The sequence below is a fragment of the Prionailurus viverrinus genome, chromosome F1 (assembly GCF_022837055.1).
Source record: "Prionailurus viverrinus isolate Anna chromosome F1, UM_Priviv_1.0, whole genome shotgun sequence".
Classification (NCBI taxonomy): domain Eukaryota; kingdom Metazoa; phylum Chordata; class Mammalia; order Carnivora; family Felidae; genus Prionailurus; species Prionailurus viverrinus.
In genome coordinates, this window is record NC_062577.1 from 29,126,419 (window position 1) to 29,140,106 (window position 13,688).

General features: G+C 43.7%; 1 protein-coding gene across 3 annotated transcripts; it reads left to right on the forward strand.

Annotated features, from left to right (window-relative positions):
- The first annotated feature begins 202 nt into the window (after positions 1-202).
- Positions 203-12,852, forward strand: NEK2 (NIMA related kinase 2). Of its 3 annotated transcripts, none has more exons than XM_047841017.1 (8): positions 204-730; positions 1,844-2,061; positions 2,340-2,580; positions 4,365-4,447; positions 5,174-5,300; positions 6,143-6,359; positions 7,814-7,939; positions 12,006-12,852. In XM_047841017.1, the coding sequence occupies exons 1-8, from the start codon at positions 635-637 to the stop codon at positions 12,212-12,214; spliced, it is 1,317 nt and encodes a 438-aa protein (XP_047696973.1). In that variant the 5' UTR covers positions 204-634; the 3' UTR covers positions 12,215-12,852. The 3 variants fall into 3 exon arrangements, with proteins under 3 accessions (XP_047696974.1, XP_047696973.1, XP_047696972.1); XM_047841016.1 differs by having other exon boundaries at positions 208-730; positions 11,988-12,852; XM_047841018.1 differs by lacking the exon at positions 7,814-7,939 and having other exon boundaries at positions 203-730; positions 11,988-12,852.
- The last annotated feature ends 836 nt before the right edge of the window (positions 12,853-13,688 follow it).

Genomic DNA, 13,688 nt, shown 5'->3' on the forward strand with positions numbered 1-13,688 from the left:
CATAGTGGCTGGCACAGTCCCCAACCATAGCCTGCCCCGGTTCGCGCACCCTTCGGAGTGGTTCTGTACTTTTCATCTCGGTTCTCAGCTCCCACGAAGTCTTCCGTGTGACCCCGCCTAGGCTCAGGGTTCAGGAACCTAAGAGAAGGGCATGCGCACAGAAGAGTGGGTAGTGTGAGGGATCAGAGTGCAAAGATCAGAAGGCAGCTGGTGGCAGCAACGTGCAAAGAAGTCCAAGAAGACGTCTCTGGACTTCGATTACTTGGGCGAGCTCCGCTGGAAGGACAGAGGTGCGGAGATCCGCCCACACCCGCTTTCCACCCCGGCCCGCCTTCGGTTTAGCTCCGCCCCTTTCTCCCTAGAAGGGGGATAGCGGCGGACGCGGACACCTAGGCGGACAACGGTTGCCTAGCGAATCGCTTTTCCCAAGATGCCTAGGTTGTTGTGTTCTTTTAGCCAATCAGAGAGGCGAAGCGACCTCACCGTGGGCCAATAGGCTGCCAGGCCGGGGCCCGCGTCGGTTAAACCGGGCTGGAGACTGAAGTGGCCAGATAGGTAGTGTGGCTAGGACAGGTCTCCGAGTCGGCGGAGACATCTGCGGGAGACCAGGGGGAAACGTCCGGGGGGCCCGGCCATGCCAAGTCGGGCGGAGGACTACGAGGTGCTGTACACCATTGGCGCGGGCTCCTACGGCCGCTGCCAGAAGATCCGGAGGAAGAGCGATGGCAAGGTGAGCGCGGGCAGCCTCGCTGTTTCCGCCCCTGCTGCGGTCGCACCCGCCCGCGGCGAGCGCCCTTGGCGCCCGGGTGGCGAGAGAGCGAGAGGCCTGGGGCTGTGGGGTCTCCAGGGCGGGGTGCCTGGAAGAGGCCATCTCTTCCAGGTCTGTGTCTGTCCTGGCTCGCTCAAGGGCTGGGACACTGCGTGTTTTGAGATGTATTTATGTATCTCTACTTTTTTCTTTCTCTTCCCTGTCCCTCTTTCCTGCTTTGACTTGCTAAGGGCCTCCCTTTAGTGACAGGTGGCTGAGTCTTGAGTTCTATTCAGAGAAGAGTATCCCTCTCGGACGTGGGAAAGAGGCAGGACCCCCAGAACCTGGAGCTTTTTGTCTTGCAGTCAGAACTCACTTAAAATATCCATTACTTGGATTATTGGATTGTTATTTTCCAGTGTGTGTAGGTAGACCTTATACAGGAGGAAACAATGGAGAGGAAACTGCCTGGCTGGTGACGGAAGGATCTTTACTAAGGGCTCTCACCCTGGAAAACTTTGACCGGTTGGACAGTGGGAATGGTCAGGGACTTTGCCTCTGCGCCAGCTTTGACCCAAGTACTTTTTGCTACCGTGCCACAAAGCAACTGAGGGTAGGGGGTTGGAGGAGGCCTAATGTGACTCCACCTCTCTCCCATGGCATCATTTACCCCTTGAAAACTAGGGGAAGTTTATGGAAATGAACTCGGGTTTCTTAAGTTCATTGAACTAAATTAGATGGTAATGACAGTTGTGATCTATTTAATAGAGAAGTAACTTAAAAAAAATTTTTTTAATGTTTATTTATTATTGAGGGACAGAGACAATGCGCTAGCTGGGGAGGGGCAGAGAATGAGGGAGACACAGAATCCGAAGCAGGCTCCAGGCTCTGAGCTGTCAGCACAGAGACCGATGCACAGCTCAAACTCATGAACCGTGAGATCATGACCTGAGCCAAAGTCAGACACTTAACCGACTGAACCATCCGGGCGCCCCTGAGAGAAGTAACTTTTAAAAGTTTAAAATTTTGGAACGTTCATTCTTTGTCTTTGAGTATGTAATGAGTTCATTCATACCTTGGAAATTCTTACTTCAGATACTAGTTTGGAAAGAACTTGACTATGGCTCCATGACAGAAGCTGAGAAACAGATGCTTGTTTCTGAAGTGAATTTACTCCGTGAACTGAAACATCCGAACATTGTCCGTTACTATGATCGAATTATTGACCGAACCAACACCACACTGTACATTGTAATGGAATATTGCGAAGGAGGGGACCTGGCTAGCGTAATTACAAAGGGAACCAAAGAAAGGTAAATTCATCTTTTAAATGTAAGCTGAAAATGGGCCAAGTTTCATTTCTGTTAAGCATCCTAGTTTAGGATTGGGGATGAAGTAGTTAGTTATGTGGAAGACTGTTCTTGTATTTGTTCTGTGAGTCCACAGCACTTTAGAATCAACACCCATACCTTATCTTGAAAATAATTTATTTCCCTAGTTGTACACTCTGAAAACTAGATACTTCACATTAGCCCATCTTTTTAGTGTTCTTATTCAGAAGTCATATGCTGTGTAACTGCTTTGGTTTCAGACAATACTTAGATGAAGAATTTGTTCTTCGAGTGATGACTCAGTTGACGCTGGCCCTAAAGGAATGTCACAGACGAAGCGACAGTGGTCATACCGTGCTGCATCGGGATCTGAAACCAGCCAACGTTTTCCTGGATGGCAAGCAAAACGTTAAGCTTGGAGACTTTGGGCTAGCTAGAATATTAAACCATGATACGAGTTTTGCAAAAACATTTGTTGGCACACCCTATTATATGTCTCCTGTAAGTATTTCAGAACGCTAAGCATTCAGTGGAGGGAAATTGAGGGTTTTGTTTATTTGTTTGCTTAGTAATATACGATAGTCAGGAATGAATACTGTTCATTTGGACTTTATATTTTTTCCAGATGGACCACCAGACTCTTAAACTCCTCCATATCAACAATTAAAGTGAAGCTTTTATTGAATGGCTACCATGTGCCAAGTTCTGGGATTATGAAGATGAAATAGGTTTTGTCTCTGTTCTCAAAAGCAACATGGGCCCTGTATAACATCTTGGACTCATTTAGAGTGTTTGTTCAAGATGCAGAGCCCTGGGCCCCAAACCCAGATCCAGTGGATCCGGATCCATCTGGATCTCTGCGTGTCTGGACCAGTTCTTGCACTCTGCGCTTTTTTTTCCCTTCCACTTTTCATTATGAACATTGCCTTTCAGTAGACTCTCTAGATGATTCTTGTGCATGGAGATTCAGGGCTTACTTCAGATAACGTGTTTTTACAGTGTTAGCTTCTTGTACTTGTGTTTTTGTTGTTGTTGTTGCCTTTTCCGACAGTGGAGCTGCAGCGGACCCACTTTACTTCTCTGTTCTCTCTGTTGCTAGATATTTTGTTTCCAGAATTTCTTACCATTCGAAGGAGCACTGCTCTGCACACCTTTGAATGCATTATTCATTCTTCCTTTTTGGTTATTTCCTTGGCATGTAGCTCTCAGAAGGGTATGAACTAGGTCAAAGGGTATGAACTGTTTGTGACTCTAGATATTACCTGATGGCTGTTAAAAGCTTGAAGCAGTAAGTGCTATCACTAATGTGTTGTTTTTGACTAAGATTAGACATTGCCAGAACAGTGTCATTTTCGCACTGGATCAGATTCTAAGTAGAAAGCCTTTAACATAAAGGAAAATTACCCAAAAGTGGTTCTTGGAAAATTTGAAACCTGTGTAATTCTTTTGTTCCTTTTCCCTCCTGCCCTTGTAATTAGATCGGTTCAGCCTTCCCTAAGGCATTGATTGTCAGGAAGTGGTATCAGACTCACCTGTTGGAGTTTAGAACACCAAGAAGCTTCCTGAAGGTTTTGGTACTACTTCTGTGCCCATTGTTGACAATAAGAACTATGGTAGACTAATACTGTAAGTGTGGAAGAAAGGAAAATACTTAAAATAGGAAATGAGAATACTAGTTAATACTGTGATTTATACTGTGGACTAAGAGAAAAATACATACATGGATAATTCAGTTAGCCATTTATGTCTATATCCATTTACATGTGCACCAGATGGAGGTTTTGGTTATTCTGAAATTTTCTCTGGGTTTTTATTTTATTTTATTTTATTTTTTGCTCTGATTCTTTCAAAATGGAGTTTCTACATTATGCATACCTTGAGGGTAGAGGTCTCATATTCACCTTTGAATTATCAGCACCTGATCTACTATAACACAATAACATTTGTGAGTGAAATGAATGTGAGTGAAATGAAGTGAATGAATTATATGCGATAAAGTATATTAGGATAAGATCATTGCCTTTTTTCCATTATAAATTTGAAGATAAAATATAAAGTACCATCTTCATTACTGTGATATAAGATCTGACATAAACTGGATCTGTCTTCTGAATCTGATATTTTTATACAGATATAAAATGTTTTCCTTTTTTTTCCTTTTTTCTTCTCCAGGGCAATATTACCAAATGTTAAGGTTCCATTTTTGTTTCAGGTTATTTTGTAAGTTTTAAAACAAAATAAACTTTTCACTCCTCCTACACTTTTACCCTGGTTTCCCCCTTTAGGAGCAGATGAATTGCATGTCCTACAATGAGAAATCGGACATCTGGTCGCTGGGTTGTTTGCTGTATGAATTGTGTGCATTAATGTAAGTGTGAGGAAAACAGCCTTCTGGTCTGAAGTTTATACTCACAGAGGTGTGTCCCCTTTCACTGGGTTCAGCTTTTTGAGCATCCATGCATATTTGAGCCTGAAAGAATCATATGTTGGGTTAAAATTAACATAGATGGACGGGTTAAAAAAATTATTTGCAAATTAATAATATAACCCCTGAGGCTGGTTCATGCTTTTAACCTGGAAAGATGCTTCCCTTGCTAGACTGATACTTAGCTCAAGGGAGAGCACATCGTCCAGGCTTGTGGAAGAAATGAAACAAAAATCCAGGGGAGAGGCCTGGGAATCTGGAGAACTAAAAAGAGCTCCCATTCTTTGCCATTTTTTTTCTTTGCCTCCTCTTTTTTTCCTTCTAAACTATTCTGTAGAGCAGTGGTTCTCAGCCAGGGAGCAGGAAACAATTTTGTCCTCCAGGGGACATTTGACAACATCTGGAGGCATTTTCGGGTGTCACAGCTAGGGAGAGCGCTGGCATCTCGTGAATAGAGGCCAGCAATGCTACGAAACATACCACATGCACAGGACAGCCTCCCTAACAAACATCATGTGACCCTGAACGTCCGTAACGCCAAGGGTGGGCAGCTTAGCTAGGGATGACAATCCAAGAAGAAACATGAACACAAACTGCAGCTTCAACTGTGCTTTTGATTTGGCTCCTATTATATATTTTCATTTCTACATTAAAAAAAATTTTCCCCAGGCCTCCGTTTACAGCTTTCAACCAGAAAGAACTAGCTGGGAAGATTAGAGAAGGCAAATTCAGGCGAATTCCATATCGTTACTCTGATGAATTGAATGACATTATTACAAGGATGTTAAATTTAAAGGTAAAGAGTGTAAGATTACATTGTCTACTTCTGTCTCTCAATTTCTCTCTCGAAGCAATGTGACTGAAGCAGCATTAGCTATAGTTCCTCAGCTAAATCTACTCTGTTAAGGGAAGTGAAAACATGTAAATTTGGCAAGTGGTGCGTCCTTGCCGGCCTACCTTCTGTGCTTTCTTCGTGCCTCCTCCCTCTCTCTGCCACACTAACAGATGGCGGCTAGCAAAACAGGATTGCAGAAAAGCTCCAAATCCTCAGTTCCCTTGCCTACCTCAGCGCGGCAGGTGGTAAGGGAAGGGGCCACAAATCAAACTTCATTACCCAGCCTCTCGCTCCAGCCGAGAGATTAGAGACCAGAGATGGAGTGGGGGAGGGGAAATAAATAAAGAGATCGTGTGGAAAAGACCTGGTCCTGGGATGGGGAGGAAGATGTCCTAGGGTCAGGTTGATGTGAGAGTAGGAGTTAAATGCTGTGGAATTACAAAGAAGGAAAATGGTGAAATAATAGGACTGAAGGTGGGCAAGGGAGGGTCTTGCTTAAAGTCGTTTTGAGATACAAGGGCAGCCCTTGCCCTAAAGCAGCCCTGGCATGCCACCAAGCACCAGCTCAGGGATTGAAAGGTTAAGGGGGAACAAAGGTTAGTTACCGTCTGCATTACCTTGTGGACCCAGAACCTCATGGGTTAAAGCCACTAGTGAACTTCACCTTTCTAGGTGTTTAAGACCCATCCATAAAGCCCTTTCTTTTGTCTTAGAAATGTATGCTGTTTTTAACGTACCTGCTCTTTTCGGATGAGTATTCTGTTATGAAATCTGACTGCAACACTGAACATTGTTCCCCCCAGGATTACCATCGACCTTCTGTTGAAGAAATTCTTGAGAATCCTTTGATAGCAGACTTAGTTGCAGAAGAGCAAAGAAGAAATCCTGAGAGAAGAGGGCGGCGGTTGGAACCGGAGAAGGTACAGGATTCCAGCCCTGTCTCGGGAGAGCTGAAACTAAAGGAAATACAGTTACAGGAGCGGGAGCGAGCCCTCAAAGCACGAGAAGAAAGGCTGGAGCGTAAGTCTGAATGGGGGCGAAGCAAGGGAGCGCCACAGAGGGCTGTTCTGATGTGTGTGAGATCTCTCTGAACAGAGTATTTGATACGTGGATGTTCTATCAGAGCATTCTGATAAATCCCGAGACACCGAAATACGTATTGGAAAATAGTAAATGAAGCTTGCCAGCATTTCCCTGTTGAGCCTCTTTCTTTCAGATCGAGTGCTCTTATAGTGTCGGTCAACGACTGTGATGACCCTGACGCAGTAGCCATTATATGTTACTGTGGAGCTACTTTTTCTTTCTCTTCTTTAATATATTTATACCCTACACTGTTTCCATCGGAAAAGAGGGTTTAAGCATTTGCTGCCTTCCATAATAAAAACCATCGCTTCTATCTTCTGATATGGCTGGCCCAGCACAGCCCAGATGTAAAACTCTATTGCATGTGGGACTAGATATGTTTGGGCAATTCATTAAAGCATGTGGGTAAAGATGTTCTAGGTCTGTAAGTCTTAGTCTTGAGTAGTACCTGATTAGGTACTAATTAGTTTTTGATGCCAAAAGTCTGTCTACTTCACCAAAGTAAGAGCTGCTACCCAGGATGTAGATTAAGCAAAGTAGCAACAGCAGCGAGGCTCTTCATGTTAATGTCAAGGGCCAGGAGATGGAGTCGTGACCGTCTCCCGTCACCCTCACGGCTCACTTGATTTTGTTTCTGCGGCTTTATGCACATGCAGCCGAGAGATAGCGTTCTATTTAAATGAACGTACAAGGCATCCCATACATGCATTCATGTTTTTACTTCCTGATGATAATTGTTTAGTGCTGTGAGCTCTGCTTTCTGGAGGAGTATAACCTGCGCTTACCCAGAAACCTTTTTTTGATGCTTTTGTCAAAAGAATTTGTAAAACAAAAACTTTCATTAAAACCTTTCCCAATGTTTTGCGGTTTCATAGAGCAACTGAAGTCTGAACTTTCTGAATTCTGGGCCATGAATTAAAAAAATAGCCTTCGTTACTGATCTAAAGAAGTACCTCCCGAGTTGTGGTTTATTTCCGCTTCTATTTGGGTGCTCTCATTGACCCAGAAGAAGGAGGGTTTGTTCTGTGAGGCTAGGCAATGCCCGGAAAGTGGACTATTGCCTGCTTTCAGTGCAGAGCAGAGATGGCTTTTGTTGTTTATTTTCCCAAATGAGTTCCTCTCAGACAACACGACCAAAAGTTGATGCTGACCTTGTATTTGTGCTTAAACCAGTCCTTATGAGAAAACCTAAGACAACACACAACATACTAAAGTGCTGAATCAAAACCTAGCAATAGGTTGACCAGGGTTTATGGTACGGAACCTTTTGCACTGCTGGTCAGGCGTGCTAGGCTGCGTGATGAGGAGAAGTGGTAGGCTTACCAAATGTGAACCGTCTTAAGCCCATAGCCACTTGTTAATATCTTTCTTGTTCCATTGCCTTTTTAAAGAGAAGGAACGTGAGCTTTGTGTCCGTGAGAAACTGGCAGAGGACAAGCTGGCTAGGGCAGAGAGTCTGTTGAAGAATTACAGCCTGCTGAAGGAGCAGAAGTTGCTGTGTCTGGCGGGGGGTCCAGGTATGAGAATTCGCTCCGCAAACAGAAGCTGCCACCACAGATGAAGAAATGGCACCCGTGTCACTGCCGTGGGGCTTTGATAGCCCTTTTAATTTACGAAGTCTCGTATTTTAAGATGGAGTTCATTGAATATATGCATCTTAATAGAAATAATTTTGTTATAGCAACGATTTACTTAATGGGTTCATAGACTTGAGGCAATGAGCCATAATGATTTCATCTTCAATTTTATTTACCTCATGAAACTACATGTTTAGTTTTTTTCCTACTTAGGTTTTAAAGCTAGGACACTTAAAAAAATGTTATGCATTTCAGATTTTTCTTTTGGTATATTACCAAAATTACTATACATTTCTCTTCATTTTCAAGCAAAAATCCTAGCATTTTACTCTTGCCACATGAGCAGATAATATGTGCCACATCTTTCATAGAAAGTATGGCTTAGGGGCACCTCGGTGGCTCAGTTGGTTAAGCATTGACTCTTGATTTTGGCTCAGGTCATGATCTCATAGTTTGGGAGTTTGAGCCCCACGTCAGGCTCTGAACTGACAGCGTGGAGCCTGCTTGGGATCCTCTCTCCCTCTCTCTCTCTCTCTCTCTCCCTCTCCCTGCACCCCCCCCCCCCCGCTTCTCCCCCATTTGTGCTCTCCTTCTTTCCCGCTCTCTCAAAATAAAAAAAAAAAAGAAAAAAAAGAAACTATAGCTTAAAAGGTGTGATAAACTAACTGTAGGCCATCACTTTTGGGTCTTTGCTAAGACCCCTGCAAATTAAAACATGTATTCGGGGCGCCTGGATGGCTCGGTTAAGCGAATAACTCTTGATTCTGGCTCAGGTCATGATCTCACAGTTTGTGAGATTGAGCCCCGTGTTGGGCTCTGTGCTGACAACGCAGAGCCTGCTTGGGATTCTCTCTCTCTGCCCCTCCTCCTCTTGCTCGTTGTCTAAAAATAAATAAATAAATAAATGAACATTAAAAAAATTGAAACCTGTATTTGTGAAAATTCAGTTGGTTGATATCTACCTATGCTCTTTGTGTTTCCCTTGTTATTCAGAGTAGACGGTTTGTAGACAGCCTTCCCAGGGCCCTGCCTTTGTGGGCCCTGGCCCGTCCCTGTGCTCCAGTGAGAAGTGGTTGGTGGGTGTATCGGCGAGCCAGTCTAATGGGCCTTCTCCATTTCACAGAAACCCTACGTCTTATTTACCCTACTTTTAAAAAAAAAAATTTTTTTTTAATGTTTTTATTTATTTTTGAGACAGAGACAGAACATGAGCAGGGGAGGGGCAGACACAGAATCCGAAGCAGGCTCCAGGGTCTGAGCTGTCAGCACAGAGCCCGATGCGGGGCTCGAACTCACAGACCGTGAGATCATGACCTGAGCCGAAGTCGGACACTTAACCGACTAGGCCACCCAGGCACCCCATACCCTACTCTTTAAGATTATGGAAAGTGCAAAGCGTTAAACCTCTTTTCTCTAAATTTCTATGTGACATAAATTATTTTTTTAAAGTGTTTTGTTGGTTTTAAAAATTGAGTATCTGAATTTTCCAGTGAAACTTAGGCAGAGTTCTTATGGCTCCCTCCTACCATGTAGGACAGAGTTTGTGAGGGCTGTCATTTCCACCAGGAATAAATTGAGAGAGAATCTTGTCACTTCAGTGAGCATGATAGCATTTTGTAAATGGAACAGACCAAACTAAGTTAGTTTGATGGTTATAATAATATTATAGTGGTAAGTGATGGAAGTAAATGAAACAAGAATTATATAAAATTTAGGCTTCATCTCTTTTGAAATAACTTCTTTTTTCTCACTATTGCTACCTATTATTTCCGTATTTTTATGATATTTATTCCAGCTTTTCTCTGTATGCTCCCCCCCCCGCAAGACAAAGTAGGCTGAAATTGTAATCAATGTGGTAGAGTGAGGAGAAATGTTCATCTGGGTGAGTTTCATGCGTCAAACCTGTTGTCCAGAGTTACGGAAGGCCCTGCTGGGTCGTCTCCTCCAGGGAAGGACTTGATTTACATCTTGCCCTGAGAGTCTGAACAAAGGCCGAAGAGAGCTCAAGCAGGATGATGCATTTCAGTGCAGGATGTATAAATAGTCGGGATCCACCTTGTTGCACACGGTGGCGAATACTTACATTACAGTGAGCTTTAGGAATCAAGTGTCCCCTTGGGGCTAGGAGGTACTTTATGGCTCTGAGCACTGAAAGCACCAAAAGCACCGAGCCTATCAGAGTCATAAAATAAACAAAGCAGGAGGAAACGGTGGCCTGGGCACTCAGGATGGCTGGAAGTATCCTCTCCCCACCCTCGGGCCAGAAAATTCATGTGGAGGAAGATGTAATGCGTCAAACTCATCACAGTAAGCAGCAGCCTCTCTTTAAAAGCTCTTAGTCTATTTAATGAAATGCTAACTTTGGGAAATACTAATTCTTTTTCTAAACACTTCTTTCTTATAGAACTATCCCATCAATAGGATTTACAGTGTAAATGGTTGGCTTATGAATGTATAGGTATTGGTGACAATAAGGGTGGATATCTTTCAAACAGTGGAGTTAAGTGTAAAAGCAATCAGGTTTGCTTTGCAGCAGGAACACTATGAAATAGGAGGTCCCAGGGGCGCCTGGGTGGCTTGGTAGGTTAAGTGTCCGACTTCGGCTCAGGTCATGATCTCATGGTCCGTGAGTTCGAGCCCCGCGTCGGGCTCTGTGCTGACAGCTCAGAACCTGGATTCTGTTTCAGATTCTGTGTCTCCCTCTCTCTCTGACCCTCCCCTGTTCATGCTCTGTCTCTCTCTGTCTCAAAAATAAATAAACGTTAAAAAAAAAAAATTAAAAAAAAGAAATAGGAGGTCCCAGGACAACTGGAAGGCAGCATTTCTCTGTGCAGCCAGCTCCTACCCCAGGGCCTTCCATTTGTTCCACCTAGAACATCTTCCTCCAGAGAGCCACCTGGCTTCTTCCTTGTCTCTGCTCAGAAGTCCCCTTACTCTGCAGCTTTGATCCCCCAGCACTTCTGTCTCCCTTTCCAGTGTTACTTTTCCCCCACATATCACCTCAGATACTCCTCACACGTGCTAGTTTACTTGTTTGTGGTCCGTCTCCCCCTACCGGAATGGGGCCTTTAGTCCACGATGGCCTGTACAGTGAGCTCAGTAAATATTTGAACGTATTTCCTTTAAACGAACACAAAGGAAAAATAAGAAGATTCTGGAATTCAAAACTGCAAGTCGCCACCCCCAGATAGTTCTGTCAGTAGCCAATAGTGTAGCCACCTCACGCAAATTTTTCTTCATGTAAAAGCTACAATTCACATATTTATCTCTTCCGTGCTGACTTTGCTCAGGTCCCTTTTGAAACAAGTTTCTCGTCGTTAAGCTGCTTTGAAACGAGTGTTCTTGAATGTTTAACCCAAACTATAGGTGCCATCTGTGTAAGAAAGGCCTTCTGCTTCTTACTTTTCTGGAAGTTTTATGTTCTAGGTAGAATGGCACTTGTTTTCAAGGGTAGAAATAAATCACATTGATTTCCAAAAGTTTTGGTTGTGGCCCATAATCCCCAATGCATTTAACCTTAAGAGTTGATTGTTAAGAGGATAAAACATGTTCCTTGGCACATTTCAGGATTATTTTTCAATGCTGTGGGTTAAAAGGTTGATTGATTTCTGCCAGCATCATGCCCCTCACCCCCTATCCCAGAGAAAATAACACAGGTCCCCAGATTTCCAATATGAACTGAATAAATATTTTGGGGAGCACCTACCTGGGTGGCTCAGTCGGTGAAGCAGCCAACTCTTGATGTCGGCTCAGGACACGATTCACGGTTCCTGAGTTCGAGCCCCATGTCAGGCTCTGCACTGACCGTGTGGAGCCTGCTTGGGATTCTCTCTCTCTGCCCCTCCCCACTCGTGCTGGTGCATTGTCTCTCTCTCTCTCTCCCTCAAAAATAAGTAAAACATCCAAAAAAGAGAAAAAAAGAATAAATGTGTTTGAGAAGTCGGCTAAGTAAGGAGAGGCTGAACTTACTTTTTTTTTCTTTCTAAAGAACTTTTTGATCTTCCAGCCTCGATAATTGAGAAGAAAGTTCATTTCAGTGGGGAAAGTAAAGAGAATGGCAAGAGGAGTGAGAATTCTGAGAGTCTGCTCCCCTCCAAATCCAAGTGCAAAGACCTGAAGAAAAGGATTCATGCTGCTCAGCTCCGCGCTCAAGCGTTGTCAGATATTGAAAAAAATTACCAGCTGAAAAGCAGACAGATTCTGGGCATGCGCTAGCCTGTAGCCTCGCAGAGACACAGAGCTGTGTCCGTATTGAACATTGCCTGCCCTCGAAAGACTGATACTCAACTGCTGTAGCTTTACTCACCTGGTTCCGTGAGCTGTGCCATTTTGTACAGTGAGGCAGGCCTTGCTGGTTCTTCTGCAACCATTGTACAAAATGCCCACAGCTTTCATTTCTCTTTCTTTTTTTTTTTTTTTTTTTTTTTTTAAAGAACACTTCATAGCAAGAATGACATTTTCTTCGTGGGTTGGGCTTTTAATGCTGGGTGTGATTACTACTGGAACGGGAAGCGTTACATTCTAAATGTTGGGGGAAAATAACGTCAGGGAGAAAAAAGTACTTAGGGGTAGCTTTGAACTACTGAATGTTGTGCTTGCGATAGTCATGCCTAGATTCAAGGTCGTACATGTTCCTGAGCTTAGAACACCTCATTGGATACAGATCGGTCGCTACTGCTGGACATCTCGCTTGTAAGTATCCCATTGGTCTGCAGTGCCAATCTGTCACCTTTGGTGAAGTTCTTCACGGTGATGTCTGAAATCTTCCTTTTTATCCTATTTGAGAGTGTATGAGCTGGCTGTCATTCACCCACCTGTGACTCCCTAAATAAAAGAATTCTTTAGTTTTCGTATATTTATGTTTCTTGCATTTGTTGATCTCTTAGTTGAGGGAGTCTGTGTATTTATGATTCACAGGCATTGGCAGAAGAGAACATCAGTCTCACGCTCACCAGGTCTTGCTCTCTGATGGTCTTTTACTCCCCATTTCATCAGTCTGTCTAAGCCGGCAGTCCTTAAGGAGGGGTGATTCCGCTGCCCCCCGCGGGGGACATTTGGCAGTGTTTGGAGACCGATCATGGGGGGGCGGGGACTGCCTGCATGTAATGGGACTACGATGCACAGGACAGTGCCCGTCACAAGATGTCAGTAGTGCGCGCTTGAGAAATCTGATCTAGGCTAAAACTTGAAACATACCCCACCCTGGAAGGAAACTTATTTTAGTTTTGACAGATCTTTTTTTTTTTTTTTTTTTTTTAAACGTGTCTGACTTCTAATATGAATTAGCAATGTTTGCTGTGCCTGCCACGTTTTGCATGTGATGTTTTCCTAGCGATGCTAATCTTTTCGGCTTGATGAAATAAGACCGAATTATGAAGGGTTAATAATACATGGGAAGAAACCGCTCCTGTATTGTTGGCTACTTTATTGCAGGTTTATCACACAGTTGATGATGCAGTGCCTTCAAAGACGAATGATATTATCGAAACAATCAGAAACTGATATCCATGACTTTGTGGTATCCCCACAGATCAATCCCAGCAGGACCACTTTGATAAACATGTTAAGTATAATTTGTAGGGCCCAGTGCGAAATAGAAATGTAGGGCTCTTTGTTCAAAAAGCAGGAAACAAGTACCATTAAAAGTACAGGAAAAGACTTGTCCTCTCTTCCAAGGTCTCTGTCTCTC